The sequence below is a fragment of the Podarcis liolepis genome (genome assembly GCF_965112155.1).
Source record: "Podarcis liolepis genome assembly, chromosome: 18".
NCBI lineage: Eukaryota > Metazoa > Chordata > Lepidosauria > Squamata > Lacertidae > Podarcis > Podarcis liolepis.
In genome coordinates, this window is record NC_139572.1 from 778,183 (window position 1) to 800,971 (window position 22,789).

The 22,789-nt window shown below is 46.0% G+C and overlaps 2 protein-coding genes across 3 annotated transcripts in view; one reads left to right on the forward strand and one right to left on the reverse strand.

Moving 5' to 3' along the window:
• Positions 1-872: 872 nt before the first annotated feature.
• Positions 873-6,060, forward strand: LOC310697488 (procathepsin L-like). Its single transcript, XM_083484188.1, has 6 exons — positions 873-1,579; positions 1,808-1,966; positions 2,731-2,955; positions 3,968-4,127; positions 4,838-4,940; positions 5,859-6,060. Exons 2-6 carry the CDS (start codon positions 1,823-1,825, stop codon positions 5,950-5,952), a joined length of 726 nt encoding a protein of 241 aa, XP_083340314.1. The 5' UTR covers positions 873-1,579; positions 1,808-1,822; the 3' UTR covers positions 5,953-6,060.
• A 3,715-nt stretch (positions 6,061-9,775) lies between these two features.
• Positions 9,776-22,789, reverse strand: part of ELAVL1 (ELAV like RNA binding protein 1) — a 29,008-nt gene continuing 15,994 nt past the window's right edge. For both annotated transcript variants that reach the window (XM_083484110.1, XM_083484111.1), the window contains exon 6: positions 9,776-16,401. In XM_083484110.1, the coding sequence (XP_083340236.1) occupies positions 16,077-16,401 (325 nt within the window). In that variant the 3' untranslated portion in view covers positions 9,776-16,076. The remainder of the gene's footprint in view (positions 16,402-22,789) is intronic.

A 22,789-nucleotide genomic window follows, 5' to 3' on the forward strand; every position in this document is an offset into this window, starting at 1 on the left:
ATTTCATAATTATCTGCCAATAGTAGAACCAAATCAGTAATTTTTGATACAACTGTAAAAACTACTCTGAAAACCTATTATTCCAAAAATGAAGCCTTCATCTGGTTGTAAACATTAAGGCGGTACCAGCAAGAATGAGTCTTTCTGTAAAAAGTAAAAAATGATGTAAATCAAGTCTTACTGACTAGTGATTAAAATCGTGGTTTAAATCGATGTGATTTAAATCAAATCCACCCTGGCTCTTAGCATCATTTCCTGGAGCTGGCCTCTCCTGGCCTCAAGGTCTCCTAAGGTCCTTTTTGGGGAAGTTGTGGTCTTGGACTGTGCCCATTATTCTTAGCCAAGTGTCTTCTTTGCAGAGGAACTCAGAGGACCATCGCAGAACCATATGGGAGGAGAACTTCCGGATGATTGAAGAGCACAACCGCGAAGCTTCCCTGGGGAAACATTCTTATCGGATGGCAATGAACCACCTGGGCGATTTGGTAAGAGTTCGGCTCGTATCACGAACTAGTTAATCCTCTCTTGATGCCTCAAATCACCAAAGGATTCACGACAGAGGGAGGCGAAGTTTGAGCTCAGGGTTTTGCCAGCTGACTGATCAATTCATTATCATTTTTAATTTGTATACCGTCTTTCTATCTTACAATACTGAAGGCGGTTTACAAGCGGAAGATCTTATAACAATCTAATGCAATGCAAAAATGTGACGATTCAACAACTTTAAAATAGGCAACCTACATCAAAAAAGTAACATTCAACAATAATTAGTAAAGGTAAAGGGACCCCTGACCATCAGGTCCAGTCATGGCCGACTCTGGGGTTGCGGCGCTCATCTCGCTTTACTGGCCGAGGGAGCCGGCGTACAGCTTCCGGGTCATGTGGCCAGCAGGACTAAGCCGCTTCTGGCGAACCACAGCAGCTCACGGAAACGCCGTTTACCTTCCCGCCAGAGCGGTACCTATTTATCTACTTGCACTTTGATGTGCTTTCAAATTGCTAGGGTGGCAGGAGCAGGGACCAAGCAACGGGAGCTCACCCCGTCATTGCGGGGATTCGAACCGCCAACCTTCTGATCGGCAAGTCCTAGGCTCTGTGGTTTAACCCACAGCACCACCCGCGTCCCTCCTCAACAATCATTAGAATAGTATAAAATAATTTCAGCATATAAAAGTTAAACAGAAATCCACTCAGCAGTTACAATAAATAATATCTAAACTAGAATCACATAACATCGCAGGCGCTTTGAGCCTCAAAAAGAGCTGCACCGGGGGACAGCCCTGTTTTGGGACGTTTTTAACATTTGACGTCTTATTTGTGTTTTTATATGTGATGGAAGTCGCCTAGGTTGGCTGGGGAAACCCAGCCAGATGTGTGGGGTATAAATACTAAAATTGCTAGCACTGTATTAATAATAGTAATGATTTATTACTTATAGCCTGCCCATCTGGCTGGGCTTCCCCAGCCACTCTGGGCGGCTCCCAACAGAATATTAAAAACATGATAAAATATCATATTTTGGACTCACAGCTGTCCATGGAGGCGCAGGTCAATTCTGTGTCCAGGACGGCTCCATCTGGTACGCAGGATGAGACCCTCAATGCCCACAGACTGTCTGGCCAGAGTGGTGCATGCTCTGGTTATCTCCCGCTTGGACTAGTGCCATGCGCTCTACGTGGGGCTGCCTTTGAAGGTGACCCCAATTTGTTAGCCGCCACCCATCCTCCAACCACCTCCAGACACTCACACAGGACATTCACTGCCATTGTTGTTGTTGTTACGACTACCGCTTTTCTTTCCTCCCCAGACTAAAGCAGAGTTCATGGAGAGACTGAATGGACTCAGCCCTGAACTGCCCAGAGAGCGTGGCCGGAGAACAACTTTGTTCCAAAAATCTGACAACCCTTCGCTTCCTTCCTCTGTGGACTGGCGCTCCAAAGGCTACGTCACCCCAGTGAAAGATCAGGTCAGTGTAGCATCGCCACTTGGGAAGGCTTAAATGACCAAAGCCAGGGATTCAAAGTTGGCTACAATTATGAGAATCCCTCCATTGTGGGGAGGGATGAAAGTAGGCGCCATTTCTCCGCCTGACCCCAATGCATCCCGTCCACTGCCTGCTTCTAGCCTGCTGTGATTCAGCTTGTGCCAAAGAAAATGGTTTTGTCTCACTTCCCAGGAACAGGAGGACAGTATAGATTTGGAACAGTGGCTTGCAGAGGGGCACAGTTCAGAAGGCAGAAGCTGGGAAATACTGGATGGGGAACAGCTAGGAGAAGAAACCCTGGAAGAGAAAGCGTTAACAGATTCAACGGGATCAAACCGGGTTTTTACTAGGTCGCCAAATGAAGAACAATATAAGGAATATAATAGATATTATTGAATATATGGAAGAAAGAAATGAGAAACTAGCTGCCTTATTGTTTATGGATGCTGAAAAGGCCTTTGACAATGCTTCATAGACTTTTATGAAAAAGATGATAGAAAAAATGAATTTTGGGGAATCATTTAGGAGAGGAATAGAGGTGATGTAGCTTAATAAGGACGGAAGGGGGTGTGATCCTTAATTAGGAGCACCGCCATTTCTAGGAGATGTATTCTTCTCTCGCTGTGATTATTAGTGTTTCCAAGTGGTAAGAAGACTCCTTTTCCTTTCTTCTGCTTATCTACTGCCATGGGGGGAGGAAGCGGATTCCCTGAAGCCTGACACAAATCGCTTGTCCCTTTTCACAGGGTAGCTGCGGGTCTTGTTGGGCGTTCAGTGCCACCGGAGCCCTGGAAGGTTATCTCGCCCGCACAACTGGCAGGCTGGTCTCGCTGAGCGAACAAAACCTGGTCGACTGCTCCTGGAAGCAGGGCAACCAAGGCTGCAATGGCGGGTGGCCAAGCTGGGCTTTCCAGTACGTGATGGATAACCACGGACTCGACTCGGAACAAAGCTACCCCTACGTTGGACAGGTAACCTCCAGACGAAACCTACCATTCTGTGATCCTGTGGCCTGTTTGCCACACTCAACAGAATCTCTTCTTTCTCCGTCTTCACTCCTTTGGGGCCAAACTTTAGTTAGGGACAGAGGAGAATTATTTTATTAAGTTTGAACTTAAGAGGCTTAACCCACCTCATCGGCACTTTCAGAAGTAATACACTGCCATTCTTCGACATTCTCTATTCCCTAAATATTGCAACATGGTCCATCCCCAATCAAGTAATGTGCCCGAGGTTGAATGTAGAGTGGTACCTTGGGTTAAGTACTTAATTCGCTCCGGAGGTCCATTCTTAACCTGAAACTGTTCTTAACCTGAAGCACCACTTTAGCGAATGGGGCCTCCTGCTGCCGCCGGAGCACGATTTCTGTTCTCATCCTGAAGCAAAGTTCTTAACCTGAAGCACTATTTCTGGGTTAGCGGAGTCTGTAACCTGAAGCGTATGTAACCCGAGGTACCACTGTACATGTGTTAGTATACTGGTGAAAATAAAATGTAAAATTTGTACTGTTAAAACGGAAAAGGGTCAAACCATCGCGAGAGGTGTTGAAATTTTCGAAGGTTGGCTAGTTACAGTGGAATGGTCTTGGTGGTGGGGGGCACAATTTTTATTCTTATTTATGATGATGCTTTTGGCTAAATAAAATTTGGCAAAACTTGGATGTTGTCTTATACACGGATAGAGAATGCGGGGGGGTGTGTGTGCGATTAATGGCAGCAGCAAGCGGGTGATTGGCAGCGGCGATTGGGCGGGTGATTGGTGGCTACAGCAAGGCCTGCTGGTGATTGGCTGCGGCCATGGCAAGTGGGCTGAATAATCGGCTGTGGCGGGCAGGCGGGGGAGCGATTGGTGGAAGTGACCTCCACCACGCCCCCCAAAAAGCTAAACAACTTAATTTTGGGTTATAGAAAATAGGGGTCGTCGTATACATGGGGGCGTCTTATGCGTGGAAAAATACGGCAATTGCTTGCTGTTTCTTTGCAGGATCTAGCTTGTACGTACAAATCCGCAAACCTCGCAGTCAGGATCAACGGCTACGTGGATATCCCAAGCAACGACGAGGCTGCCCTCCAGGAAGCTGTTGCCACTTATGGGCCAGTTACTGTGGCCCTGGACGCCTCCGACTTCCACTTTTACAGCTCAGGTAAAATTCTGGAGAAATGCAGCGACGAGAAAACTCCCTGGGTTGCATTGAAAACAGTCGTCCGTATAGGGAATCTGGAGGGTTGGGGTTTATGACCCATCATAGGAAAATAACGAGAGATCATTGGCCCCTCTAGTCCAGCTTCTTGTCCTCACAGCGGCCAGCCTGATACCCACATCCGTATCCCACACCCAGGACCTGAGGTCAACAGCCACACTCCCCAGTTGTGATCCCTGGGAACTGGTTTTTGAAGACAGTAGAAGCAGAGTACAGCAGACCCTCCAAGTGTCCCTACTATCCAGGAAGTCCCAGATTTACAGAAGCCACCTGGTTTCATATTTGACCCCAGAACGTCCCACTTTTCCTTAGGACGTCCCTATTTTCCGGGGAGAAACGTTGGAGAGGATGGAATAGGACGTCCCTATTTTCAGTGGAGAAACGTTGGAGGGGGTGGAATAGGACGTCCCTCTTTTCATGGGAGAAACGTTGGAGGGGATGGAATAGGACGTCCCTATTTTCAGTGGAGAAACGTTGGAGGGGATGGAATAGGACGTCCCTATTTTCAAGGGAGAAACGTTGGAGGGGATGGAATAGGACGTCCCTATTTTCAGGGGAGAAACGTCAGAGGGGATGGGGTTATGCAACACACACACCCCAAGCCAAGGAGATAAGTAATGATATGACCTGAAATTTGTTTCCCCTCCATCCAGGAGTCTTTGACTACCCCAACTGCGGGACATCCTTGAACCACGCCGTCCTGGCCGTCGGCTATGGGACTCAGAACGGAACCCCTTATTGGATCATAAAGAACAGGTAGGGCAGAGAGCCCGGGTGCCAGAAATGGATGTGCAGTGCTGTGGGAGCTTATTGATCATTGTCATGGAGGGTGAGGAGAGGCTTTGCCTGGCAAAGCAGGGGAAATTGGGATACCTGGGTGGACAGAGTGTACACACTGCACCTAGGGAGTCCCAGATCCAACCCCTCACATTTCCAGGTCACACTGGGTGAGACTTCTGCCTAAATTCCTGGAGCTGCCACTGTAACCAGGCGGAATGGACAATACTGAGCTAGACAGGCCAATGCAAGCTTAGGTAAAGGTAAAGGGACCCCTGACCATTAGGTCCAATCATGGCCGACTCTGGGGTTGCGGCGCTCATCTCGCTTTACTGGCCGAGGGAGCCGGCGTACAGCTTCCGGGTCATGTGGCCAGCAGGACTAAGCCACTTCTGGTGAACCAGAGCAGCACACAGAAACGCCGTTTACCTTCCCGCCGGAGCGGTACCTATTTATCTACTTGCACTTTGATGCGCTTTCAAACTGCTAGGTGGGCAGGAGCAGGGACCGAGCAACAGGAGCTTACCCCGTCATCACAGGGATTCGAAACACCGACCTTCTGATCGGCAAGTCCTAGGCTCTGTGGTTTAACCCACAGCGCCACCCACGTCCCAATGCAAGCTTCCCTATACCCAAATTTCATACAGATATGCACTCACTGGAGAAGTGTTGGTGAACTTTCACGAAGGGGTTCAAAGTAGAAAACCAATCACAAATGGCTGCAGAAATGTGGAGAATTGAATTTTAGATTGCAAGGATGTGAAATGAAGGGAAGCAAAACTACCAGGTCCATGCATCCTTCGTCTGACCCCACCTGGGAGTCATCCCACTCGCCTCTTGCTTTCTGAAACTACAACTTATGGAGACTCTCTCTCCCCCTCTATCTTCCTTTCACAGCTGGGGTCCCAACTGGGGTGAAGGTGGCTACATTCTGCTGAAGAGAGGATCCAATCAGTGTGGCGTAGCAGAGGTTGCTAGTTACCCGGTGTAACCAGCTGCGGGTCCACAATCCTTCCATCGGGGGCTTTCCATCCGTCAGAGCAACAAACCATCAGGACCGCTGACCTTCCCCTGCACCTCCTTATCTGGTGCTTACCAAACAGAAGCAACATCCAGGAACCAAATCATGTTGAGCACCTCCTTGATATTTTTAACAATAAAGATTTGAGCATGTGGTTTGGCTGTTTGGAGCGATGTCTGTGTTTCCTGGAGGTTGCGTTCAGCTTGAACGGGGGTCCCTACCCCCAGGAACACAACTTCCCCTGAACTTCAACTACAGTCAAACCTCGGTTGTCAAACGTAATCTGTTCCGGAAGACCGTTCGTCTTCTGAAACAACCGAGGTGTGGCTTCCAATTGGTCGCAAGAGCTTCCTGCACTCAAGCAGAAGTTTGGCTTCCGGGAAATGTTCGAAAACTGGAGTATTTGCTTCTGGTTTTTCGGCGTTCGGGAGCCGAAACGGTCGAAAACGGAGCTGTTTAGGAGCCGAGGTTGACTGTACCTCAACTTTCCCTCCCTGAGACAGTGGCGGACTTTGGGCTTTGACATCTCAGTGGCGCCCTGTGAAAAATCCGCCTTTGTGGTGCCCAGTTTGGGCGAACCGGTCCTGCCACCCTAAATCAGACGCCAAGATCACAAGGTTGTCATTTTTACAAAGCTCCCCCTCTTCCCGAAGTATCACAATGCCTCCCCACTCCACAGACCATTCTCTGACCCATCAGCAGGTTCCCCACCTGTCCACACACATGCCTCCGTTTCTCTTCATCTCCCTCGTGTGTCAGGGAGACTTCACTGGATGTGGGGCTCAAGGGCAAAGCAAAGGGGGGCAGGCCTGACCCCTCACCTCCTCTCCCCTACTGCCTCTTGTAGACCAGAGATATTGAGCGAGGGAATGTGCAGCAACCAGAATTTGGATTGTCTCCCCTCGCGGGATGGAGTCATAACAGAAGGGCAGCACTAACCCGAGAAAATTGAAAGGAAACAAAGTTTGGGGGCCACATTTTTCATTTTATTAGATCCACTTACCTCTGGTGGTCAGTCGGGGTTGGACGTCCGAGATCTGGAGATGTCGACCAGGAAGGGGCGAATTGCAGCCTAGCTGTGGTTTGGCCAATGGTCGTCTGGACCTCGGAGCAAGAATTCCCCAGGGGTCGGGCCCAAATGGCCAATACTCATCGCTTTGGTACGTTCCCAGTCCCCCAGCCTCCTTGTGCTTTCATTGTTGGAACTCCCACCATCCCTTACTCATACGTTTTGCTTTCATGCTAGACCTTGCATCGACCGCCATATTCGGGGCCAGGCAGGACTCCCCCCCCCCCCACTTGGCAAATGGGCTCGTGGTTTTTGCCTACGTCATTAACAATCATCACAACCGCGTGCGGTTAGCCATTGGGAAGAAAGGTTTTCCTTGCCTTCCACACGACTGGGTAGCACACAGAGCCGCTGCTAGTGTTTTGTTGAAAATATTGGCACTGAAATTGATAACTTCTTTCATCTTTTGAAATTGAAAACTTATCTCTTTCATCCTTCGGGAAACGGGCCTGCCTTTCTTTGGATAAGGAACCAAAATGCAACTCACGTTAATTTTCTGGGAACTGACACACCGTGATAACGAATTGCCATTTAGCGTTGGGGAATTATGTGCAGCTTTGCAGATTTGGAATACAAAAACCTACCTCTTCCTCAAAAAAGAAAAAAAGTTAGGCTTGTAAGGCGGGGGCAACAGCTGAACCTGGAGAAGCTGGTTTCAAGGGCAGAGCGCTCTCTGATGGAAAAGGTGTTTTATTTGAAGGAAGAGAAGAGGGAAGTTTCTGATGTTAGTTGCAGAGCGATGGCTGCAATTGCCAGTTGCCATGGTACAGAATTTGGCTGAGGAAAAAGATTCAAAAATGGGTATTAAAGGACTTCCACTTTTTAAAGAGCAAGGCACTTGCTTTCAGGAGAACCTCATCTACCAAGCTATTGAAGGCTGGAGTGGTTGTACACACACTGACACACAAAAGGTAAGCACTGTTCTGTGGTCCTCAGTGTGGCACTTATGCCAGCCTGCACCCACCGGTTCCTCCTATGGCATCCGGAAAGGGTTTCGGGGAACCATCTCCTCAAAACTCAACAATGCACCATTCGCTCTCCCTACTCAATTCCTCTTTCCGTGGCTCGGCCTCTTCTGCCCTGAACATGCCCATGTTCCCCTGGCTGCCAGGACTGGGCAGCCCTCCCCTTTCTGAACAGAGGTGGTACAAAAAAGCTTCTCTCGGTGAGTCGGCGCCACCATGGCTGAGGTGGGAGCCTTGTTGCCCAATGACTGGGGAGCGTGCCTGCACTGTTTGGTCTGGTATCCTCCAGCAGCCCGTGTCCTGCCACACACCCCGGGATGCCAGCTGTGCCCACCTGCCCCCAAAGGGTTGTGGCAACCCCAAGCGCAGTTCTACCTTTGCAGAAACCGCACTTCTCACGAAGCTGAAATTCGAACTCTAGTTTGGACTGCACGTCCACAGGCATGTTAAGCAGGGAATGTGGAATTGGCTACAGATTTTTTTATGATACGATCATCTTTATTGTCATTGTCCCATACAGAACAACGAAACTGAAATTGAAATTTTTTTCAAGAGGAAAGAAGGGGGGGAAAGCAAGCTCAGCGGTAGGCCCCCAAGGCCAGAGGCAGGTTAAGTAAGGTGTGTTTTGTGTTTGTGGCATGGAAAGGGGCCTCAGCAGCCCTGCGCTGCTTCCTTTCCTGCGACAAGCAGTCTAGGATCTATTTTATACAAAGTCAGAGACGTTACACAAGCCTGTTCAATGTGTGCAAATTATGCCTGGCAGTAGATAGTGTCACCGTTTTTAAAGACACAAGTATTGGGGGACACACACACAATCCCAACCAGGGCTGCGTTCACGCTCACAAACATACTTTGGGTGGTGCAAAAGAACAGGAACAAAAATCCGCAGCTGTTCTGGAATCAGCTGCGAATCCTGCGTGCGATTTGGTTAGCTGCATGCAGGAGGACAAGTGCTATGGAGTCGGGTTAGAGAGAGAGAGAGAGAGAGAGCGAGCAGGTGCTCATAGCTTCAGCACTATTCCAGAGGCGTCCGGACTGAAGACTTTCTCATTTTTGTGTGTGACATGGGCTTTTCAACATGTGATGGTTGAAGCTTCCTTTTGGGGGTGTCAGACAGGGCCGGTCCGAACCATTTCAGCACCTAGAAGAAGGGAAACCCAACTGATAGCCTCCGCTAAATCAGAACAGGGTACAAGGGGGAGTGGATAGGGGATGCTTGGCATTGTGTGAGAACCTCAGGCTTTGTTTTATTAAAAGAAAAAGAGGTTTGTAGGCCTAATGGCTGCAGAGGTGCAACATCACCGGTGATGTCTGCGAAAATAAATCAGAATCTGGACAGGTGGGCAAATAAGATTTTCAGAAGTTGAGGGTGAAGTTCTGTTGAGAGGGAAAAAAAGCAGAATTGTGCAAATCCGCCTATCGGAATGCAAAATTCATCTTTCTCTAGCACAGGTTTTTGTTTTTGGCAGGTTGCACACATTTCCCCTCACTCTTGCCCAGCTGCCAAAAGTTTCAACAGGATTTCCAAATAAAAAAATTCATGGTGTTGTGTCGTCAACGAATCGCAGAATGTTTCGGCTCCTGGTTCTCGGGGCGTGTCGTGTGTGAGAAGCCTGCCTTTAACTTTCCCCGCGACGAGACCCCCAACTTTAAATGTCCGACCAAGCTAGCAGGAGGCCTTGGGTGCAATTTTCTGACAACGCCAGGGGCACTCGAAAGACAACGAGGGGAAAATTCAACTGCGGCTTAGACATCTGGATAGCAGCGTCATACTTTATTTAAAGTAAACCCATGTTAAAAACAAAGTTAAAATGAAAAAAGTGGTACCTGAAAAATAAATTATTTGATATAAAACAAAATCAATAACTTAAAAACACGCTAAATATACAAAAAAAAGTCTTAAGCATATATACTGTACAGTATGGGGGGTGGGTGGGAACCGATTAAAAGCCTTCTGTTTGCACAGGCAGACGACTTTATTAGAAAAAAGGAAAAAGAAAGGAAAAAATAAGGTTACACTAGAGATAAAAGGGAAGCAGAGTGAGACCGAGGGAGGGTGCCATTTACAGCTCACTGAACTCGACCGCAAAACTGGCGTTAACGACTGCAGATGGCACCCACCCTGAACGTACACGGACTATTTCAACTTACGGGCGAAAGGAGAGCTGCGTCTCAACATAAAAGCTCCGAATATCTTCCCACTGTTCCTTCTTAAAATGACCTCGTGGGGTGGGAAAGTTGCTCAATATACGGCGAAGCGGTTTTTTTAAAAAAATGAAACGAAAAAACAGGGAAAACCAAAACCGTTCTCGGCGAGAATCCTTTTAACCTTCCTTCGGAAACGTTAGGACAAATAAAGCAATGGCGTTTTTCTCATATATATATATATATATATATATATATATATATATATATATATATATATATGAATCGAATCTGGCTGGGTTTTCGTTAGCGTTAGATGAAAGTATAGAAACTCCACGCAACAGGGGAAAAGAAAACCAAACCAAAAAATAAATTAAATTAAAAACAGAAACGAAACAGAAATTTTCAGTAAACCTATAAAAGGAAGTTGCCAGTGGGATGTAAGAAGGGTCGGCAGCCCGGGCCGTAGGCGTGCCAGTCCCTGCGTGTGATGTGGGTTCACACTTTGCTTGCCACACTACTAATAATAATGCTTCTTTGTTTTTAAATCAGGCACTGGGAGAAATAGAAGAGCTTCTTATGCTATTCCGGAAGCGGATCGTTTGCACTACACAAAAATGCTACAGATAAAAAGACGAGGCAGATAAAAGTGTCGTGTACCCGATTTTGGAACTTAAAAAAAGCAAGCAGCGTTGATCGTGAGCTGTGATTTCTTTTTTTAAAAAAAACCACAACAAAACCTTCTATATTACACCAAGCACCCTTTTAAAAAAGCAGGAACAGGGTTAAGATAATGAAATCCACAAATTTCCATTATGCCTGGGGAGGCGGAGACGACCGCTCCCACAGCAAATGTCCATATATGCAAAACTTTTAGCTGTTAGGTTCGATCGTTCGACTTGCACCTTTCCCTTCAGTGGGATTTCTGAAACTGGGGCAGGACCGCGGGTCACTTAAAAGCACTGAAGGAATGGGTGCAGCTATGTCCTGGCTCTGTGACTCTTGTGGCTGCAGGGGGCGCTAAATCAAGGTGAGTTTTCTTATTCAAGAACTCCTCGCCCGCAAGAAGCTGGGAGAGGAAGATGCAATGTTTTGGGGGTGGAGGGGGTTGGTTTGAGATGGATGGGCTAAACTATTATGAAACAAAAACACACAGTACATTCATAATTTGGCAACATTATAGGGGGAACGTGGAAATCGCTGCCAATCGTTCCTCTTAAGACATGCTTCACGACATGGTTTCCAAAAAAATAATAAATAAATACACAAAGCCACTTGTAGCTAACTGATCAAAGGGCTCAATTCATTTTCTTTAAGTCAGGGTGGAAATATTCAGGGATAAACCTCAAGGACATGAAAATGAGAGAGTTGCGCAAAGCTTAACCCTGAGAGCCAAACAAGCCCTTTGAGACAACCTGAGGTCACCATCTTGTTAGCCCAACAATGGGAAACTCTTTTAACAGCTAATGTAATAAGCCAGGGAGATGTTTGCACTGAATATTTTCGATTTCTCTCAGGGAGGAAGGAAAACTTGGGCATTAGTTTGTGCCAGTCAGCTTAGGAGTCTTCTACAAAACGGTGGCTGTCTTGTTCCCCAGCCCCCAAAAAAGAATTGCAATGATAAGCAAACCTACTGTACCTTTTTTTTAAAGGAAATCTGTCCCTGTACTAATTCGCAATCCTTAAAAAAATAAAGGGAATCCAAGACAGCTGGCCAACCTGAGATTATGTAATAATCTCACATACCACATGCAGGAAGTATTCCAATTACACAAACTGACTTTCCCTGCCATCTTAGTGATGGCTTTTGCCAGCTTGGGGTGGGAAGAGCCTTTTACTGCTGGCAGCTTAAGCCAGCGATTCCGTGAAACGCAGCGGCTCAGGCTCCCTCTACCCAGCTCAGCGTGCGCTGGCGGGCTTTGCAGAATTGGGCATGGCACCGGGAGGAAGCTGTGGGGCGACCGGAAGGGAATGCTTTAAGCACGGACTCCACAGAGTGATCTTTATTTCCTTGCAGGGCTTCGTGGATTAAGAGACTTCTGCGCCCAGGTTGAGAGCAACTCTTCCCCGAGAGAGGAGGCATGTAGAAGAAATGAAACCCAACCGTTTGCGGTCTTATCAAGAACGGGCCCTAATCCACTTATTTGACTGCTGTCGATTCATATTGATTGAGCGCACCTGTAGCTCTCGTCGAGATCTGCATGAAGGCGACTCTGGAGGATTAGGAGGCAAAGCTGCGATATTCGCCCAAGAGGAACTCAAGCTGGAACTCAACGAAGAACAAGAGGATGCTGTTATTCCAGGATGAGGCAAACACAGAGATATTTGGCACCTTTTGCAACTGATTCCATTTTGGAGGGGGGGGGAGATGCTGTTTTAGTGCAATCAGATTTTCATGGGGTCAGGGAAGCAATCTAATGAAAATACAAAAAGTAACTGCAGCTGTAGAGTCGCCATACACTAGGAGAGCCCAATGATGTGATTACTTAGGGGCTTTTCTGATAACCCTTTTTTTTAGGTCTACATCAGATTCGGAAATGGACTTCCAATGCAGTTTTACCCTTGATGGGAGCCCTTCCAAGCATTACCTGGAAATATACTTAGGAGTTCAAGAGCTGCTGCAGGATGAACACAGCACAGGAGAATGTGAGTCCTGGGAAATAGGTTTGGGCAGATGGCAACCGGGACAAGACTCCGGGAAGACGCAAAGTGAAGCAGAGAAAAGGTTATAAATGCAAGGACCACGAGAAACTACAAGATCCAAAACTGAGCTACCAATAGACTTGCGAGCAGACGCTTCCTGATTGGACCAAAAATTCCATTATCTGAAAGGCAGAGGGGCACAAATATAGGAGGAACAGAAGCAATTCCTGACAAGCTACGACCACCCAGCGTATAAAGTACAGCGCTTTCCATACGAAGCGGCATTAAAAGAGGAGAAACGAAGGAAGAAATATTCGCTGCTGAAGACTTCCAGGTGACTTAAGAGGGCTCTGTAAAAGTGGCTCTGAAGAGCTGTCTTTGAATGCTAGTGGGCATATCCAAGAACGCAATCCATTGGAAAAGTGTGCCTGGATGCCAAACCCACTGAAATTAAAGGGTAGCTTCCACAAGACGGTATTCGTTTCGGTGAGGTTTGCAAAGGAAACTCCAAGCTGAATTGTGCCCTCGTACTCTTGCGAGATGCCCAGGGACTGCAATAGAGAGAACATTACCTAGCGAGAGTCCGCAGTGGTCCTCTCAGAAACGCCAGCTGGCGCCACGTCCTTGATTCCAAACAGCTGAGCTGGGTCTGAATAGGGTATCAGGTCAGTTCCCAGTTTACAACCCCAACATTTCCTGTGGGAATGGCAAAGGGACACTGGCAGGAGGGAGGGGAAAGGAAGCAAAGGCTGAACGAATGCGGTTTGTGATCAACCGATATTGAGAACGGCACACAGCAGAGATGTGGATTGTCTCGGGACTTTGAGAAGTCCACGACAACAAAACACACCAAGCAAACTAGCAAGAAGGCTTATAGTTCAAGCTGTTCTGTAAATCCATCTTGCTGGATTGTTTCCACAGGCCAAAGACTTCTTAATGATCAGAGCATTTCCAGAAAGATTACCCATCCAAGAGGATGGGTAATTAGGGAAGCCGTTATCTAGAGGGTCTGCTTAGTTTGTAAGAGAAGAAGAACATCATATATGTGTGATGTACATCTGAGACCTCAATAAATTGGTTAATGAGATGATGCACTCTCTCAGAAGCCAAGCACGTTACTTGGAATGTTGTTAAGAAGTTTCCTGATGAAGATATGCAAGGGCATCGTTTCCTACAAAGAACTTGCCTTTGCATAACGAAGATGTATGAGAAATGTCACAAGGTGTACACACAAAAAGCATCATAAGGATACAGAAATCCTAAGTCCTGTGTGCAGGCTGGAACAGCTTTGTTATGAAAGACGGCCGCTCAAAGCCAGGAAAGGGCCCGAAATCTCCCTCGGAATTGCAACTTGCAGGCTTTGCCAGCAAGTCCTTTTTCTGACGGTGGATTTACGGGCGTGGGTGGTGCAGCCAGTCTGAGGCAACCCTCTCCTGCTGCGCCAGGGGGCTGCTCCAAGTCCTCCTGGCCAGTCCTCAGTGCGGTGGCAGAGAGTGGTTGTGGTGCGGCTGTAGACGCAGGCAGCCTCGGGGCAGGCTCGAAAAGGATGGAGACTGGCGGAGGATTCCAAGATGCAACGACCGAGCCCCTCGCCGGGCATGCACAAGGGGGCTTCTCAAATGTGGTGTGTGGCAGACTTAGGTCATTCTTAGGACTGGATCAGGGTTCCCTTGGGCACAACCTTTCTGCTTTTTGCACACTCTATGGACCTACTGCCTACGTGTTTTCTGGAAAACTCTTGTGCCCTTACAAACCCTCGCTATGTCAAAACTGGTTGCAGAGGATTCGTATATGTAAGCCTTCAAGTCTCCTAACTGGTTGGGTTTATCGTTGTGGCACTTTAGAAACACCAGACCGTTCCTACTGGGGAAAAGAGCTGCTGTTAATCTTTTGTGTCGGACGCTGTGTAATATGGAGTGGGGGTTAAAAATTAAAATAACAAACCAAAACAAAATTTGAGCAAAACCAAATCAAATTTAATTGGTCTTAAATGCAAAAGTAAAAACAAACAAAAACACAAAAAAGCAAAAGAAAATTAACAGAAAACAGAACTCAAAGTTTCAAGGCAGCCTGCAGAAAACAGGGGATTAATTAAAATCGTTTAAGTCTACCCAAAAAAAGAAAAAAAATCATTTATTTTCTCTCTTAAATCTCTACCTTCCAAGTTTTAATGTACTTTTCTGCTGAGAGTTCAAATATGTAAAGCTATCGTCAGAACAAACCCCTATTAAAATAGTGGGGGAAATCGTCTAGTACTTATTAGAAGGGATGCAAAAAAAATGACAATGCTCAAATGTTCATTAACAGCTTTATATATATATTAAAAAAAAAACCCCTAAGGATGCAAGAATTCGAACTAAAAAATTATATTTGAAAGGAAGTTAATGTTAGATCATGCCACATTTATCTGACCAGAACGTAACACAATACGATGTGCTACCTGGAGGCAAGAACTCCAAGGAAGTGGCAATGCTGGGTTTGGAGTTTCATTTTTACTCTGAAATCTTCCCAGAGTTTCGCTGAAACTCTTTGGTCCATTCTTATTGGAAACTGGGCTTTTAAAAGTGGGGGCAGGGACGGGCTATAAAAGCTGTTCCAATTTGACATTAAAAAAAAAAAAATGCGCCTATTGACCAACGATCTTGGTCAATGGCGTTAAGTGAACGCTGGCACGCTCTCGTTTACCAGAGTCTCTTTACAGACACTTTCCTTCTGTGGATTAACAAACTTTTCCGCTAACTAAAAGTTCCAGTTTCCAAGCTTTGCCCTCGGCTACCAGGGGCAATGTTATGTTGCAGCTTGGTTGAAATGCCCCCGTCCTGGCAGTGAAATCCACAGCTAACCTTTTACGGGAAAGCAAGCCTGGCTGCTTTCAGGGCTGGTCTGGATTCTACTTGGTAATTGTTGAGATATATATATAGATAGATGCATGTATTATTATTTTTTTTGGCTCGGGGACAAGGTCATGAAGCAGAACCATCTAAAATTAAAAACCGATAAAACAATTGCAGGACTTTAAAAAAAAAACAACAACCCGAAACATTTGAACATGTTGGTGGTATCCCAAGAATATATAAAAACCCTTTTATCCCACTTCTCATTTAGACTAAAGACAAACAACTTTCTTTGTGTGAAAACTGGCGCAAAACAAAAAAAGAAGAAGAATCGAGTTGTACACTAACGGAAACAGAACAAAAAAAAGAAAGGTTTCAAACTTTTTCCGTCACTCGGTTATCTATTCCATACAAAAAAAAGAAAAGCCACGAGCGAAATTATTTGTGGGATTTGTTGGTTTTGAAGGAAACCTGCAAGATTTTGTCCCCCAGCCGGTAGCCGTTAAGACTCGCTATGGCCATGGCGGCTTCTTCATAGTTTGTCATTGTCACAAAGCCAAAGCCTTTGCACTTGTTGGTGTTGAAGTCGCGGATGACTTTGACATTAGTCACCGCGCCAAAGGGGCCAAACATCTGCCAGAGGATTCCCTCATCGGCATCTTGGCCGAGGTTGTAGATGAAGATGCACCATCCCGAAGAGGAGTTTCCTGGGACATTTACACCAGAAAGCCCACTCATGTGATCTACACCCATAGGAGAGAACCTACCAAATAAAAAAGGACATAAAATAGTTCATGTAAACAAAACAACAAAACAAAAAAAGTCAGTTTCAATCAAGTTCAAAAAAAAAAGAGAAGCTCATTGGGGGAATTAAAAGGTTAGGAGTGCTGGGCGGGGGGCAGAGGGGAGAATTCAGAGCACCCAGGCGCTGCGTTTTGGCAAGAAGACAGAGTCTCCCTGGGACGCCTTAAAGGCTGTCGGATTTGGTGCGGCGTCAGCGTTTCGTGGACTAGGCCCTGCTTCGTCAGATGCGCTGTTTTTTTAAAAAAATGATTTATTTGCTTTTACTTTAACCGGTTTACATGCAGCCCTTTTAGGGATACAGTGGAACCTCGGTTTTCAAGCGCCTCGGAAGCCCAACACTAAAAACCCGGAAGTAATTGCTTCCGTTTTCGAACGCGCCTCGGAAGTCAAACGGCTTCCGCTGCATGTCTTTAAAGTTTCTCAATGGATTTGGCCGGCCGCTCACTGCTCCTTGGTTTTCGAATGTTTCAGAAGTCAAACGGTCTTCCGGAATGGATTACGTTCGACAACCGAGGCTCCACTGTATAATCATTCATAACCGTGAAACATCAAAACACAGAGGCATCAGTTAAAAACCAGGCTATAGACCCCCCACCAAAAAAAGATTGTGCAGCAATAATTAATATAAAGACATTGAATAAAAGCGGTACATAAAAAAGCAATGAATTAAAAAGTGGCCTGAAATAAGAACCTTACGCTTTTTCTAAAAACATTTTCTCTAAAAAGATGGGGTCAGGAGGTGTTGTCCACAGTCGACCAAGGAATTCCCTCTCTCTCACACAGAGCTACGTTATGCTAGAAGTGTGAAAGAGACCCACAATCCTGATTGTGAAACCCACAATCCCAGGACCACACAATGGAAATCCATGACTCAAATTGGGGCCGTAGATCTCTTTCGCGTCACAGGCATTCAGTCGGCATTGCAGGCTGCCAACATCACCAAGATTTGCTGTTTTATAAATGGGCCACGTTATTCTTCGCCTAAACACCCGCACTTTTGCTTCTGCCCTATGGATTTCATGACTTGTTTGCATCTGATGAAGCAGCGGCTCTAGTCCACCAAAGCCAGGCCGCGGTAAATTGACTTGTCATCTTAATGATGCCGCCAGTCCCTCTGCTGTGTTTTACTGCAACAGACAGAGGCAGTTGCCCCTCTAGAATTTGCCAGGCTGAAAGCCACCGATCTACCAGGAATGTCTCCTGCGCAAAATGAACCAGAGTGGGCTGGGCACAAGGTGCACTCAAGCTGCTGCCACCCACACCAGCAGGGCTTGCACAGACATTTTTCGGAGGCTGTGCCCTGCGCATTGTCAGGCTTACAGTCCTGTCAGCGATGCCAGAGGCTGATGCGGAGACCCCCTTGGCAAAGGGCTAGTGCCTTGCCCCCTGCGGGACCCCAGTGGTCTGTCTCCTCAAGTGGCATTCTGAAAGGGCCCACAAGGAGCGCTCGATATTGGGCAAAAGGGCTTTGGACGGGCTTTCTGGCCCCTTCGACATCATACAATTCTAGATCTGCCTGCACAAGGACGCCATTTGAACCAAGTGACCTCTTGGTTCAGAGTGTTCAGTAGTCGGGAATGAGGAAAGTGGAGCTGGACGCACAGGGAGACATTAAAGCTCTCATCCTCCTTCCCTGACCACTCTGCTGGACTCGCCACCCCGTTCCCAAGAACGTGAAAGGAAACTCTCTGCTGTTAGGCCTGGCATCTTTCTAGCAAACAGCACAAAGGGCTCTTTCCCCTTTCAGTTCGTCCGTGACTTTCTCACCGCTACTTATTCTCCCTCCCGGTGACCTAGGTTATCTGCAAAGTGACCCCCTGGGCTTGACCTCCTGGACCTGCAGAGCATATGATCACTGTGTGCTTTTCTAAAAACAAAAACAGGTTATGTAGGACTGCTTTTTCTGACAAGACAAAATAATGCATCCTTTATGAAGCAAAACCAAAGGGCACAGCGGCTAGCAGCTATCTGGTTGTGGAAGAGTAGCACTGCAGGGTTTTTTTTGGGGGGGGGGCATTGCTACACACTTTGTTCTTAAGAGGAGCATAGAGAATTGCTTAGCCAAGTGATTATTCAAGGCACCAGTCCCATACAACATGGCCACCGTTTGCCACTAAGGATCAGTTCAGATGACCCTCCAGTCTGGAGGAATGCGACTGAGCCACCAATAGACACAACCCCTTCTCCTCTCCCTTGGGCGGATCCCCTTCCATTTCCCATCTGGGGTTAGCCATGACGTGCGGAGACATTGACGCCGGCAGGCTGTGGTGAGCGCTTCCCCTCCAAAACCAGAAATCGGCATTTCGGAACGAGGCTTTCGGGAGGAAAGCTCTAACCACCGCCCCCCAGATTCAGACATCGTGGCAAACACGAGAAAGGGAAGGTTGCGTTTAAAAGCGTTTTGTTCTGGGCCTGCCACACCATAGCTTGACATTTCATCTGAATTGAGCCACTGGTTCTGACCCCGAGCCAGTTACAGTCAACATTCAGGGCTGTAGCACTGTCAGAAACATTAACACAGGTGGTTGTCTTGGTTTTTTTCGGGGGGTGGGGACCATCATCTTACATGGAAGAGGCTGAGTACAGGCAGATAGAAGAACATGTATTTATTTAACATGTGACAAGAATTCTACGACAAGAATTCTGAAAGATACCCATCTGACTCTACACTTTTGGAGAAATTAAAAAGAAAAACATGCAAGGGATTCACTGAAGAGGCAACTACTGAGAAGGAGTTTACAACAAGCATCGTGTGAAAAATGAGTAAGGACTTTAAAAAAAAAAAACAACCAACAAAAAAGGACACATAAGCAAGTGAAATAAGAAATCCAAAAAACCAGAGGAACAGTAAATTAGGAGAGGGCCATCTTGACAACACTAGTGTTTTGTTTTGTTTTCAAAAGTGTGTGTATGCCTAAGTTGCGGTAAATGAGGTTCTCGAAAGACAACTGCTGTAGATACAGAGGATATAACTAGCTTTCCAGGGGGAAAATTATACCCCAAACAGAGCAAGTTATGAACTGAACTGTTGCTTATTAACTGCTGCTATTAAGTCTTTTGAAGAATGAACTACGTATTAATGGTTTTTAAAAGGTTCTTTTTAAAGTAGATGATTTAGTGGTGCTGGGCGGGACTTAGCAGGCTAAGAGGTGTGAGAGATCTTGCTAGCTCATTCCCCACTCAACAGAAGGAGTGACTTGTCTGCATTATTACTGATTTGCCTTTTCTGTACGAAACTTACAGGTTGTAGGACTTGGCCCACATTATGGGCTTGAACTTTAGTGAATAGTACTTTATCAATAATTAAGGAATTGCTAGTATTTCTGTGGGACTTTTTGACGGGGTAAAAGCAAATTTTCACACTGTGCTCCGAAGGACGCCTGGCGCCACTTAAAAAATTTCCATGGCTCCTCAAGAAGACCAGTAACCATGAATAAGATTCCCAGGAAGTCCCAGAGCGGCCACATCGAGAGGCCCACAAACAGAAATTGGCTCATAGCCAGCCCGTTTGTACTTGATATCCGTCCCTTTCCTCAATTACTCTGGTGTGCAAAGGGGGCTAGACGCAGAAACAGGAACTGCTCTCATTTGCACTAGGATGTGGTTAAACTGGGGGGGGGGGGGAGATGGCCAGCACTGCATGCTTCAGAAACACTGGGTTTCAGGGTCAATTTCCCAGTTAACTCAGGTAGCAAGAGCTAGACGTGGTCCCTCTCTGCTACAGCCACTGCCAGTCAGAGTAGACAGTGCTAGACTAGGTGGCTGCTTCGCCTATCTATCTGCTCTCCGGTTTATGCAAGGAGACAGCCAGCTCCAAGTCGAGGATTTAGTTATTTTCTCCCAAATGAGGCTTGTGATCAATGACATCATAAAGGAGAAACTGAGGGAACTGCAATCCCGTTCTGGACTGCAGAACTGCCCTGCTACACGCTAGGGCTAGCGCAACAGATTTTGCCAAATGAGAAAGTGACAGAAAACCTTCAAGGGGTATTATGTATGGCAGAGATGACTGTATCCATTATTGTGAAGTTTCAAAGACAAGGTGAAGTCTATTGAGCCTTGAGATAAGAGATTATATACTCTTTCCACCAGCTACAAGGAAAGTTCTATTCAAGGGACTAATTTTGTTTCTTAGATTGACTTAGGTCTTTTGGATCAGGAAGAGATGCAAATAAAGGACATATTAAATTGGTCAGCAAGTAAAAAGTAGCAGCTAAATTTATGAAACTAGTGTTAGACAGAGAAAATAATAATATATGTATATATAATCAATATAGGAAACATTTATCAATAGGGGGAGCTTATCAATCTTTTAATTATGCAACGAGAAGAATGGCTGAAAATTTTATCTGCTATTAAAGAAATGGAACTTTTCAAGCACTATCTTTTTTTAGAAGCAAGAACACCGATGTGTCGAGAACACTTTAAAAACAAAAACAGTAATCAAATAGATGGCTTTTGTAAGAACTGAACAGGAAATGAAAGTGGAAAAGTGTGAAGAAAGGTTTAAGGGGGGGAAAATAACTATCAAAAAACAAAAAACGAACCACAGTACAAGGGATGAGTTTGTAGCCTGTTAAAAGTATGTTATTCCCTAGACCTGGCTGGTAAGTTTAAGTTTCAGAAATATCTGAACAGAATCCCAATTCCTAACACTACACAAGGCAAAAGAAGTTATGTTTCTCCAGCAGCTTCTTTTGGGGCGCAGGGCAAACCCAGCTATTAAAAAGATCTAGGCCTTAGGTCCTCAAGTCGCAAAAGTAAAGGTCTGTGCCATATTAACCTGGCACAGTCCATCATTCTGCTGCATTTAAGTGTGGCTGAAATCAGAGGGTCAGTCTTAGGCAGAAAGTAGATACAATGCAAGCAGCACAATAATATTATGCATTTCGCTTCGAATTCAACGGAACTTCTTCCCTGGCAGGCGTGCATCAAATTCCGGGCTTAGGCTGCGTGAATCTCTCCTTTATTTCTATTTTAAACACAAAACTCATATTGGAAAGATGAGGAATGCCGTTATGTGGCATGCCCAATTTGGACTTTTCTTCTGAGTAACTTTTCTTCTGGGTTGCAAGCAGGGGATGGGGAAAGGTTTCCTAATTACGCCTGCCTTGCCAGACAAGGGGGTCCCTATCCGTCAAAGCAGCAATGGGATCTTTTTTCATGAGGGCGGGAGTCTCCAGTCTACTTTTCTTTATTAAGTCGCATTCCTGTCTCCAACCTGCTTCCCCCAAAATTAAACGCCCTGATCTAACTTAAGTGCTCAGTATTCCTTCCTCAGCTCGGAAGTCTAAGATTAATACACTTTATTACAAAGGACACGTAGGCGCGTTTCCTGGGAAAGTGTCTTAAGTGCACAGCCTCTTCCCTTTTAGCGCTGTTCCGCATGGTATGCGCATTATAACCTCAACTGCAGAACAAACCATTGCTTTTGCTTTTTCATTGCCAGTCTGCAACAACTGCCTGCAAACCTGCGGCTTTCTTTGGGGTGCTAACCCACAGGCAGACATGTGCAAAGTTCGTTTGAGGGTTCTTAAAAGATCACAGGTATTTGTCGCTCTCTTATTAGCCGTAAACAGGACTGCCGGGCACGCATTTTAGATCTCGGAACCAGAGCTGAGGTTACTGCAATCTGGTTTTATTTAAATTGCCTGCTCCTCCACCCCCAGCCTTACAATTTTTTATACTTCTATAAACTACCTGGAGCACTATTTTTAGTTAGGAAAGCAGTACCAAGTAGCAGAACAACTCTGGCCTAGCCTGAGAATGTTCCCGAATGAGGCTCTGCGCAGGTGTGGAGCCCATTAAGCGCAGCTGCACAAGGCCATTAAAAAGAACAAGTTGTTTTTAAAATGACAAGAAGCCTTTTAAGCAAAAAACAAACAAAAAACTTGCTCCGGCAATTTTAGACTATGAGAAGGAATAGGTTTTTACATGCTTCAGAATACTGTTTTAGCGGTACTGGAATTGCACCATATGAGAAATAAGTTCATTACAATCAAGTACCAGACCACCCCATTCTTGCAGAATTTTTTTTTTAAATGCCATCTTTTGACACACTGTTGTGAAGCATCAGATCAGACAGACAAATTTTCAATCTTTATTAACCGGGGTGGGTGGAGACGGGGAGGACCTGGAAGGCTTTTTAATCCTCTATTTAATTAAATTCTATTTTTTGAGGGGGAGGGGAGAGGGAGTGAAATAAGAAGAGAGAAATCTGATGGAACAGAAATAAGAAAAGAAATGGACATCAACAATGATTACTGACATACTGTGGGAATACATATTCATTTGGGGGGACAGAAGCACTCAACTGTCATTAATTTTGAAAGATCTTTTTTTTTCAG

Coding starts and splice junctions, on each gene's coding strand:
- LOC310697488 (XM_083484188.1), top strand. CDS start 1,823: ATGGAGAGACTGAATGGACTCAGCCCTGAACTGCCCAGAGAGCGTGGC. Junction 2,956..3,967: donor GCTACCCCTACGTTGGACAG/GTAACCTCCAGA, acceptor GTTTCTTTGCAG/GATCTAGCTTGTACGTACAA. Junction 4,128..4,837: donor CTTCCACTTTTACAGCTCAG/GTAAAATTCTGG, acceptor CCCTCCATCCAG/GAGTCTTTGACTACCCCAAC.